Source organism: Sorex araneus, chromosome X (assembly GCF_027595985.1).
Source record: "Sorex araneus isolate mSorAra2 chromosome X, mSorAra2.pri, whole genome shotgun sequence".
In the NCBI taxonomy this organism is placed as follows: domain Eukaryota; kingdom Metazoa; phylum Chordata; class Mammalia; order Eulipotyphla; family Soricidae; genus Sorex; species Sorex araneus.
This window is the reverse complement of record NC_073313.1, coordinates 122,624,423-122,636,517: the sequence shown is the minus strand read 5'-3', so window position 1 is coordinate 122,636,517 and position 12,095 is coordinate 122,624,423. Positions and strand designations below refer to the sequence as shown.

The 12,095-nt window shown below is 43.2% G+C and overlaps 1 protein-coding gene across 1 annotated transcript in view; it reads left to right on the top strand.

Moving 5' to 3' along the window:
• The window catches only part of DRP2 (dystrophin related protein 2), a 90,021-nt gene that overhangs the window by 39,341 nt on the left and 38,585 nt on the right, over positions 1-12,095 (top strand). Inside the window, exons 3-5 of the mRNA XM_004611657.2 lie at positions 2,756-2,919; positions 4,570-4,726; positions 8,662-8,782. Coding sequence (XP_004611714.2) covers positions 2,756-2,919; positions 4,570-4,726; positions 8,662-8,782 — 442 coding nt within the window. The remainder of the gene's footprint in view (positions 1-2,755; positions 2,920-4,569; positions 4,727-8,661; positions 8,783-12,095) is intronic.

Here is a 12,095-nt window from a genome sequence, read left to right as displayed (position 1 = left end):
AGAGCTAGGGAAAGAAAGGCCCATTTATAGGGAAAGAAAACAAGCACTGTTCATTGTTTGCCCACTGTGTACCTGGCTCTGCCAAGAAGAATTTGTGAGATTAAGAGGAAGTAGGAGAGAAAGGACAAAGTGATGGAGCGTGGAAGGGAGCCACGCAGGGGTTGGAAAAAAAGAGAAAAAGGCCAGGGGAATTAAAGGCTAGCATGGATGGAACCTAGCTCATTGTGTCCTTCCCCCAGCACCAAGGAATCTTGAGTATGGCTGGGTCACAAGGGGCTGTTTCTAATTCTGGGGTAGTCTCAGCGCAAAGAGTCTGTGATGCTGGCTTGAGCCCAAAGATCCCAGGATAGGTGAAGTCATGACCCAGAGCTGAAACCTCTCACTACTCTTGCTTTGAGCCTGCCGTTCCCCCATCCACCCCAGTTGGCTTCACACCAGACCCCCAGAAAGGATTAGGCAGCTGCCCCAACTATTCCTGTAGGTGGGCCTCAGCATGGAAACAATGTGGAGCTGTGGAAAGCCCAGAAGACTCTGTGGGAGATAAATGAGGATGGGAACAGAACCCTTTTTGGAAAGAATGAAATATTTTCCTCAGTACTGAGGGGTGGGGGCCCAGCTTGGGAATGTTAACCTTTTCCCAGGCAAGTTTGTTGGAGAAGAGTGTCTGCTCCTAGAAGGGGCCCTGCCCTTCATGCCAGTGGCCCAGGGCAGAACAGACAAGGCACAGTCTCCTTCCTGGCACTGAATCCCTGTGTAGAGCTTCATGGTTCCATTTTTGGGCCCTCTTTTCCTTTAACAGTCGAAGGCGGGTGTCTGTAGACCCCTCATTTCCCTCTAGCCTTAGAAGAAAGTGAAAGGTCTATAGTGATCTAACGCTCCCTCCACTCCTCTCTAGTCCCCAAAGGCAATGCAGGCACGCCTTTGTTTTCACAGTAGACTCAGGTGAATCTACTGCCCATTCCTGCCACACTATGGCTGCGTTCCCAAGTATGTCACACACATTCCTCACTGACTCTGAGGATGCTTAGTTAGTGGAGGAGGATAATGTTCTTTTCCAAGGCCATCCTCCTGCCAGGCCTTGGGGAAATTGCTTACCAGGATTTTGTCACAAAAATGGTCTGATCCTTTTTTCTACCTCAGAGGAAGGGTGGGCTTCGAGGCAGAGTGAGTTCTTTGTGTCTCCCCAGGGAAAAGAAAAAAATAAATCAACAGAAACTACACTCTGTGTGCCCCTCCTCAGCACCCTGGAATGCCCAGTCCCACTCCTGCCATCCTTGCCAGCCTTGGAGAGTGCTCCTGGCCCCGGTGTGGCGGGCCCAGTTGGGAGGGAGCCGGAATTCCCCAGGGACAAAGCTCTAATTCACCAGCTGAGCCCTGACAAGGCCGCCCCCTCTGGATTCCTGGAGGGTCAGTAAACAAACAGGGTGACAGCTCCCGCCTCCTGGCTTAGCTCAGCCCTGTCTTCCCTCCCGGAGGGAGGGAGCCTGCTTAGAGCCTGTCTGAACTCTGCCTGTGGGACTGGATTCTTACTGAGGCATAATCATGGAGTTGTTTGATCCTGCCACAGAGTCTCGAGAAAACACAGGTAGGGTCGGCTCATGAGAACTCAAGAGTCGGTGAATTCAGGGCTGCTTCGCCTCAGAGTGTTCCAAGGCCTTGGCTTCTTGCGCTCTTCCCTTTCATGGTGTGACTGTAGTTTGTGGATGGACGTTGAGCTGTGGTTTTAATGGGATGCTTGGTTTTCTAAATTACCTGAATGCTTCCTAGATTTGCTAGATGTGGGAAGGAAGTAAAACTTGAGGAAGGGCGGACGCTGATAGAGATGTATCTACTAGCAGGACCATGTTCTGTGCACAGGAAACCAGCAGGTAGACAAGCAAGGGGCAGGTGGGTGTCCGTGAGCTGAGCTGGAATGACATAACTGAGATTTCCTGCACAACCCCTTTCCTTCCTTTCCCTACTGGGTACTGTATGAAAGTTAGCGAACTAACTTCCGAACGTTTATTTAGCACCAACAGTTTCTTTCGAGCCCCACAACACCCCACAGGGCAAGACAATGGTAGACCTTTGAACTGGAGGGTCCAGGTAAAACTTTGGCAGGCTCCCTGGCAGGTTCTTTTGACTACTAACTCGGGTTAAAATCCTTTGAAGATGTAATCCAAAATGTTGCTTTTTTCCCAACTCATGGATGGTGAATGTTGTGCTTTATGATGATTTCCAGGCTTCCTAACTGAAGTATGAAATGTTACTGGGTAAGAGGGAAGGGAAAAACATCAAAGCCCAGATTCATTTTGGAAGTAGGACATCTACTTCCCAGTATAGTAGGACACCCACTGCTAGCTTGTTGGTCTCATTCTCTCTCTCCCCCTCTCTCTCAGTCCCTTGGTTCTCTTTTCTAGAAGGTTGAATTCACCATAGTACCCTGAAGTACAAGTCATTACTTCACCTTAAATGCTATGCTTGCCCGTGTTTGGAAAATGTTGAGCATCTTCTTGCCAAATATAAGTACTTCCTGGCTTATTTTGTAATATAAAGACTAGTAATAATTGCAGTCAGCATTTATACATGACTGACCTATGTCATGAGCGGATCTTATAATAAAGAGTGTTGCAATTGGTCTTATTCTATCTTCTTCACCTCCAAACTTACCTTGGGACCGCTGAGGCATTCTGTTCCCTTGTTCAAACCTGTCCCATCCTTGGTTTGATACAGATCATGGTGTGGCGGGGATCACAAGATGTCTGTTTCTGTTCAGGTTAGAACTGCTGCCACTGCCCCTACGCCTCCTCAGGATGGTGCTGGGGTTCCCTGCCTAAGTCCAAAGCTGTTCAGAGTGTCTCTTGGTGCAGCCGGACCTCTGGAACCACCAGCCATGAATCTGTGTTGGAATGAAATTAAAAAGAAGTCGCACAACCTCCGGTAAGACTTGGCTCCTTGAAATGTATACTTTCAAGGAATGGGCTCAAATGGTCTTGGGTTGCTTTTGCTGCTGCAGTTTGATGTTTTTATCTAGGTCTGTGTGTCATCCTTTTATCAACCTTACCATCCATGTATCATCCCTTTCTTACTTTGGTACTGGGGAAAGAATCCCATGTCAGAAGTAGGAAAGTTGCAATAGAGCTTTCTCTAAATAGCAATGGCACCTTGCATAAGTGGTTTGAGTTTACTGAATGTTAGTTTTCTGTTGTTTAGCTTTTTTTTTTTTAGAAAAAAAGAGCAAGTGAGAACCGAGAGATAGTACAGCAGGTAGGGCATTTCCTTGCACACAGCCAACCCATTTTTAATCCCTCACATCCTATATAGGTCCCTGAGCACCACCGGGAGTAATTTCTGAACTCAGAGCCAGAAATAAACTCAGAGCATTCTTAGGTGTGGCCCAAAAACCAAAAAGAGAAAAAGAAAAAAAGCCAATGGAGGAGTCATTTCTGTCCTATTTCACAGGATAATCATATTGAAAGCACATGAAAATAGATAGGATCACTCTCTCCTTCTCTTCCTTATAACTGTCCTCTCTTATGGTACTTCTCATATACTCACTTTCCTATCCTTTCATGATCTATCTTCCCATCCATTGATTATTTCTTCCACACATTTCTCCCCAAACTAAAGCAAATTAGTAACATCCTAAAGGCAATTTCTATATAAGTTGTTACTCTCCCTGCTCTATACCCATTTGTGAAAATACTCCTCCCCACCACACACAAATACATTTCCCTCTTTACCTCCAATATCAAAGGACAAATTACTTGCTTTTAATGACCTCTGGTGAGCATGAAGCACCATGGAGAAGGTAAAAGAATGCAGACACTAGAGTGAGAGATCTATGATTTGATCTATGAGTTCAAATCATAGAGCTCTAAGAAACTTTGCTGTGTGACCTGGACAACAGAAATGCCTGGCTATCTCACAACACTTTGAGAATTAGGAAAGCAATAATATAGGTAAAGAGCTTGACCCAGGTAAGAGGGAAGCAATGAATATTTACTTTGTACAATTAGGGGAGTGGATTTCATGGTTGTACATAGCCTAGACTGGCCTTCTGCTTCCTACCACTTGGCCCTCAGCCCATGGTTCATTTGTGTGGGAAGGCAAACAGAGATGGTTATACAGTGCACATTTTCTATTTCTCTATATAAGTCCTCCATCTTATATTGCTCTCATTCTTTGGGATCCTTGGGCATTTTATATAGATATGTATCTTTGTACAAATTGAGACCAACACTCAACCACCTTTCTTGCCCTTTCCACTTAATGTATCCTCTCTTGCTCAAGGGACAGGCTCTGAGAAGTCTATGTGGTTGTGCAGTTTGGCATGATGAGTTCCTTCAGGGCAAGATCGAGCCAGACAGTTAGCACCCCTAACACCCTTGGTCAGACACAGCTGAACTAACTGATTTCTAAAAAATACCCTATTCGTGCATAGGGGTCTCAGGAATCTCTCCATGTGGCCAAGAAGGTGGATTTAATGAAGCGACTTCTCTATAAATTTTACACATATTAAGGCCCTACATAAGTATTTTCTTGGGAAAATTACATTTTGTGGCTTAAAAAGTCTCTCATTGTGTGCAGAGCTCGACTAGAGGCCTTCTCAGACCACAGTGGAAAGCTTCAACTCCCGCTCCAAGAGATCATTGACTGGCTCAGCCAAAAGGATGAGGAATTATCAGCACAGCTGCCCCTACGAGGTGATGTGGCCCTGGTGCAACAGGAGAAGGAGATTCACACGGTAGGTCATCTGGGAAAGGATCCTTATAGGCTCAGACAAAAGGCACATCTCTGCTTAGATCTATAGTAAAGGAAGGCAGACCTCTCTCCAGCTGGTCTATGGCTAGCATGCTACAGAATAAGTCAAAGTTTTCCTCTCTGGACCTCCTAGCAAATATTGAACTCCCTTTAAGTGCGGCCATGATTTTGAATGAAGATGTGGGAAAATAAACATTGCATAAAGTGAGAAAACATAAGTTAATGAAGCATATACAAGTGAATGCCAATTAAACAAAATTTATATGGATGTGTATATGTATATATACATGCACATTATAGCACTGTAGTAGCACTGTAGTCCCGTCCCGTAGTTCATCAATTTTCTCGAGCAGGCACCAGTAACATCTCCATTGTGATACTTGTTGTTACTGTTTTAGGCATATCGAATACGCCACGGGTAGCTTACCAGTTTCCGCTGTGTGGGCGGGATACTCTCCGTAGCTAGCCGGGCTCTCCAAGAGGGATGGAGAAATCGAACCCGGGTCAGCTGCATGCAAGGCAAATGCCCTACCCGCTGTGCATGCACATTATAACATGTCAAAATGTTTACAATGTTTAGTTCTAGGTGTTAAAATCATTTAAAGTTTTTCTTCATAATTTTCGAAAAATTTCTAATATTTCTGTTATACATTACTTCTATAATCACATTCTTTAAAAGTTAATACAAAATACACCAAAAGAAATAGAGAGTATCATACTACGTGAAATCAGTCAGTGAGTGAGTTACACACAGAATGATTGCACTCATTTGAGAGATATGAAAAAAACATAGTATGTGTATAACACCCACAGAGAGCAGAAACAAGGGACAGGAGGACTGGTTCATAGTAGTAGGAAACTTGCCACCAAGTGGGAGGGGGAGAACAGTTAGAACAGAGTAGGGACCACTATGACAATGATTGTTAGAAATGGTCACTCTGGACAAAAACTGAGTGCTGAAAGGAGGTAAAGTGATGTGCATGATACTCTTTCAGTAACAGTATTTCAAACCACATTGCCTAAAAGGAAAGAGAGAGAGAGAGAGAGAGAGAGAGAGAGAGAGAGAGAAAGTGCCATAGTGGCAGGTTGAAGAATAGGCACGGGCTGGGAGAAACCTGGAACATTGGGAATATTGGTAGCAGAAAATGTGCATGGCGAAGAGATGTGTGTTAGAACATTGTATGACTGAAAATCATGAACAACTTTATAACTGTACTTCACGGTGATTCAAAAAGATAAAATAGAAATAATAATTACATGACCAGACATAATTATATGACCAGAAATAATAATTATGTCATCAGAATTAGCATTAATTAATGCTAAAATAGCACTCATTGCTATAAATTTATCAAATTGATAATTCATTTATCTCAATATACATGCTGTGTATCAACTATATCTCAATAAAATATGAATATAGAATAATATACAATATGTAAAAACTTATAAAGACATGCCACAGACTGTATGTTGACCAATAAATGAGACAAATACAAAAAGAATACATATGATTTTAAGACTCCGTTATAAAAATTCAAAAACAGGCAAAACTAATTAATGAATAAAAGTCAAGATAACAGAAATCCAAAACCACGCGGCTGCTATTGCGGCCACACGACCTCATATCTCTTCATTCTTCAGCAATGGAAAACAAATTATCAAATGCTTCCTTTTCACCAGGTCCAACTTTGGGGGGGAAACTCCAAACAATAATAGTGAGTAGTGAGTTTTTTGTTGAAATATTGAATGTAATCAAAGTAAAGACAAAGTAAAGTGAAATTTATCAGCTACACAGGGGGAGGTGCTGGGGGGGTGGGGGGTGGGGGAGAGGTATACTGTGATTCTTGGTGGTGGAATATATGCACTGATGAAGGGATGGGTGTTCGAGCATTGTATAACTGAGACTTAAGCCTCAAAGCTTTGTAACTTTCCACATGGTGATTAAATAAATAAATAAATAAATAAATAAATAAATAAATAAATAAAAGTCAGGATAGTGATTAACTGGGAGGGAAAGGATGACAAAATAAAAGGAAGGTCCAAGATAAACTCTTTTAGAATGCTACTTGTGTTTGGGGCTCATTTGGGAGGGAGAGGTGGGCTACACCTAGAAATGATCAGGGCTTACTTCTGGATCTGTGCTTAGGGATCACTACTAGCACTGCTCAGGGGACTATATGTGGTGCTGGGGATTGAACCCAGGTGGCCACATGCAAGGCAAGTGTCCTAACCACTGTACTATCACTCTAACCCACGTTCTGTTTTCTTTTTAATTTTATTTTATTTTTATAAAGTAGTTCACAATATTTGGTTACATTTAATATTCAAACTGGAGCAATAGCACAGTGAGTAGGGCGTTTGCCTTGCACACGGCCAACCCAGGTTTGATTTCATCGTCCCTATTGGAGAGCTCGGCAAGCTACCGAGAGTATCCCGCCCGAACGGCAGAGCCTGTCAAGCTACCCATGGCGTATTTGATATGCCAAAAACAGTAACAAGCCTCACAATGGAGATGTTACTGGTGCCCACTCAAGCAAATTGATGAACAACGGGACGACAGTGCTACAGTGCTAATATTCGAACAACAATCCCACCAGTGTTATACCTTCCCACAACCACATTTCAGATGTTCCATCCCAAACTCCAAACTCTGTCCCAAAGCAGAGCCAAAATAATTTATTTTGTATTATTTGTTATGAATAATTCGCTGAAAATGATCCAAAAAAGTTGTCTTAGAGGAAAGTGTGTAAACATTGTTGTATTTAACCCAGCAGCCATTAAGCCCTTCTATAAGCCCTTCTATAAGAGATTACTAACATGTTGTTAAAGGTTGAGCCTGTGTGATTATTATCTGTAAAAGTATATTTCACCCTAAGATTTGCAGTCACGCAGTCCAGGAATAGGTTCACTCATGGGTGATGCTCGACCCGAGCTTGTGGACAGCGGCCATGAGCATGACATGGTTGAGTTCTGGAGGTTTCTGACTGCTGAGGCTGCCTGGCTCCCTTGGGGTGGGGAGAGGCTTCACCCGCCCCGCTCTGGGTTGCCCCAATGAAATGGCTTGGCAGGGTTCTAGAGGCATGGCTATGGCATCTCGTTTTGTGCTCTCTTCTGAAAGATTTATAATGAGTCTGTGGATCATGGCCGCTGATGAGATTATATGGCACCAGCTAGAGGTGGCTTGTGGGGGTGACTGCCAAGTTGCTATAAACAGGGGGACATGGTAGGAGGTTACCAATTCCCAGTTCCATTGAACCTGGAGTTTTCAGTCACAAGTCCTGTATTCTGCGGATTCACTCGTGAGTGAGGCTCGACCGGAGCATGTGGACTGCATCCATGAGCATGGTGGCAGTTGAGTTATGGAGGTGTTTGGCTGCTAGGGCTGGCTCCACTGGGATGGGGAGGGGCCTCACTGCCCCCCTCCAGTTTGCCCTGAATCAACCTGGCACACAATCAACAGTCTGGCACAGAGTCCGTCCTTTTTTTTTTTCTTTTTAAATCTCAAATGCTGGTTACTGCAATGAAATCACTTTATGGACATATACAGAAATAAAAATTCTGTACATTTTTATGTGTGCTAAAACTAATTTTAAAATTAATATAAAACCTGCCTGTAGTGATTTTGGTTTCTCTAAGCCCCATGTTATGCAGCAGACTTTGAGTCTTCCTAAGGACCCAGGAAGCCCAGCCCCAAATATCTTCATTTCTCTATCATCCATACCTTCCAGTGTCAGAATTATTCTTTTGTCTATAGGGGAGGGAGACTGCACCTCTTTTTTCTGGGTACCAAAGATATAAAATAATACTAAAGGATTAAGCTGCACTAAAGATAAAAAAAATTGCAACTTGTAGGACAGACTTCAAAGATATTGAAAGCCTCTCCTTCTCTGTTGACCACACTGCTAAACTTCACAGGCCTTTATGGAAGATGTCAAGTCTCGAGGTCCTTATATCTATTCGGTGCTAGAGTCAGCTCAGGCCTTCCTGTCCCAGCATCCATTTGAGGAATTGGAGGAATCTCATTCTGAGTACAAAGGTGAGTGATCTCCCTCTTTCCCTTCGTTCTTGATTGAATCCCTAAATATCATCCTGCCCTCCCGCAATCTCATTGTCCTAGCTGTTATCAAGGAAGATGGTTTTATCTTAGGAGTCTCCAATGTTGGGGGTGACCAAGGTTTATATTAAAATAGAATATGAAATAACAGAATAGGAGACTAACACCCAAAAATAGTAGAAATAAGGACCAGGATATTTGCTCCATGGCTTGGAAGCCAGCCTCACATGCCGGGGGGGGGGGGGGAGGTGGGTGGGCGGGGAAAGGCAGCTCAGATAGAGAAGGGAACACCAAGTAAAATGTGGTTGGAGGACCCGCTTGGGATGGGAGATGTGTGCTGAAAGTAAACTATAGATTGAACACGATGGCCACTCAATACCTCTATTGCAAACCACAACACCCAAAAGGAGAGAGAGAACAAAAGGGAATGCCCTGCCACCGAGGCTGGGTGGGGTGGGGGAGATGGGATTGGGGGAATGGGAAGGAGACTGGGATCATCGGTGGTGGAGAATGGGCACTGGTGGAGGGATGGGTTGTATGACTTTGTATGTCATGCAGACATTGTATGACTGAAACACAAGCACGAAAATATGTAAATCTGTAACTGTACCCTCACAGTGATTTACTAATAAAAAATTAAAAAAGAAAAGAAAAAAAAGAAAAAGAAAAAAGATAGAGCAAAGAGAAGATAATTCAGAGTGGGAGACATCAGTGTGCAACCCAAAGCTGCATGAGCCTGTCTCATCACGTTTGGCCTTCTAATGAAACATGAAAAAGGAAACAATTCAGTGCATCAATTTGATTCAGTAAATAAAAGTCGTAGTGTCTCTTTTAAAGGCATACTGTTTAGTGGTCAGAGAGATAGTACAGTAGGTAGGGTGCTTACCTTGCATACTTGGATTCACTGAACTTGGCTTCAGTCCTGGGAAGCATATATGGTCCCCTAGCCCCATCAGGCGTTCTCCCTAACAGCAGAACCAGTAGTAAGCTCTGAGTACCATCAGGCATGCCCCAAATTGACACTGTTTATTCCAACCACAGAGAAATGTGTTATCATGTTTTAATCAACTAGCAAATAAAAAAACTTTTTAAACTCTGTAAAATTAGTTGATGACATTTGAGAAAAAATCTGTTGTGTTTCTATTGACCCTGGTGATTCTGAACTCTTTTGTCAGTAGAGAGGACCACTCTAGTCCAGATCTAAGTAAAAGAGCAGGGTGGGATCCATAGTGATTATATCTCATTTTTTCCCCCTTTCTCTGGTATCCCAAACAGTGGGCTGGTCAGCATTTCCTTGATGGGTTTGCGCTCAGGACCTCTTACTTGCTGTGGACTCTTTCTAATTACTGAGCTGTCTTTCAGACCATTTCTCATTGTGGATTCATCCCAGGAAAGCTGTCAGAATCAGTAAGACTTCATAACCAGAAAGAGTCCCCTATCGTCCAAGAACAGCTGCAATTAGCCTGAAAGGATCCTGTGTTAATTGAGCCTCTTTTGCAACGCACTTGGTCCTCTCTAGTTTTGGATTCCCTCTCAGTAGGAAAATCTTTTATTTTTTTATTTATTAAATCTCCATTAGATAGAGTTGCAAACTTGTTGATGATTGGGTTTTAGTCATACAATGTTCCAACACCCATCCCTTCACCAGCATACATTTCCCAACACCAACATCCCCAGTTCCCCTCCAACCCCCAAGCCTAAGCCTGCCTCTATGACAGATACTTTTCCTCTCTCTCTCTTTCTCTCTCTGTCTCTCTCTTTCTCATTTTCCTGTTAGGCATTGTGGTTTGAAATACTGTTACTGAAAGGGTGTCATGTATGTCACTTTATCCCCTTTCATCACTCAGTTTCTTTCCAGAGAGATCATTTCCAGCTATCATTATGGTCCCTTCTCTGTTAGTAGGAAAATCTTTACTCAAGTTAATTCCTGACAAACTTGAGTTAAGACAAGTTCAAGAAAGAACCAGATAGGGGCTGGAGCAATAGTACAACGGGTAGGGTGATTGCCTTGCATGCGGCTGACCCGGGTTCGATTCCCAGCATCCCATATGGTCCCCCGAACACCGCCAGGAGTATTTCCTGAGTGTAAAGCCGGGACTAACCCCTGTGAATTGCTGGATGTGATGAAGAAAGAAAGAAAGAAAGAAAGAAAAGAAAGAAAGAAAGAAAGAAAGAAAGAAAGAAAGAAAGAAAGAAAGAAAGAAAGAAAGAAAGAAAGAAAGAAAGAAAGAAAGAAAGAAAGAAAGAAAGAAACCAGATAATTACAACTACCCTGAAGTTTTCAGGGTCTGAATCTACTTCAGAGGGAGGAAAAGGAAGCCTACATTTAAGGAGCCTAGGTAAAAATCCATCAATTTATATCAATTTCCTGGGAAAAGCCTTCATAGCAAAATTCCTCTCTTCTATGGATGTAAGTAGGCAGCAGACAATAATGCAAGATCACATTCCAGGGTCTTATGAATAACTCTGGGTGTTTGTCTTACTATACCTCTTTCACTTTTCTCCTTTCTCTGGTATCCCAAATACCAGAGAAATACCAGTTGGTGAGGATCTCCTTGGTGTGATTACGCTCAGGTCATTTTACTTGCCTTGGACTCTTTCTAAGTTACTGAGCTGTCCTCCAGTTTCTTTCTCACTGTGGATTCATGTCAGAAAAGCTGACAGGATCACTGTTAGGATCAGACCATGCAAGCAGCTCCAATGTTTTAACTTGTGGTGTTACGCTTGCCAGGCAAACACTTTAAGCCATTAGGCCATCTTTCAGACCTTTCTCTAGTGGGGATCAAAAAATCAAGACTGTTCTGATAACCTCAGCACAGGTGGTGACAACCAGCATTTGAACTCGAGAGCTTGTATTTGCCTTAAGCCATTAAGCCATCTTTCAGGCCCCATCTTTCAAATGTTTTACTCCCCATTTGCCTTGCACATTTAAAAAGTAATATGAGGAAATCCATTCATCAATATAGAGTATATGGACCACGATAATATGGTCCCAACTGTGGCAATGGGCCCACAAGCATACACGGTGATAAAGTTGCATAGGATTAAATATACATGCAACTGAGTATGGGTAAAACAGAAATGGTAAAAAAATAGCAGATAGGGGCTGGAGTGATAGCACAGCGGGTAGGGTGTTTGCCTTGCACGCAGCCAACCCAGGTTCAAATCCCAGCATCCCATATAGTCCCCTGAGCACCGCCAGGGTGATTCCTGAGTGCATGAGCAGGAGTGACCCCTGTGCATTGCTGGGTGTGACCCAAACAGCAAAAAAAAGTAGTAGATAGAATCAATGTTG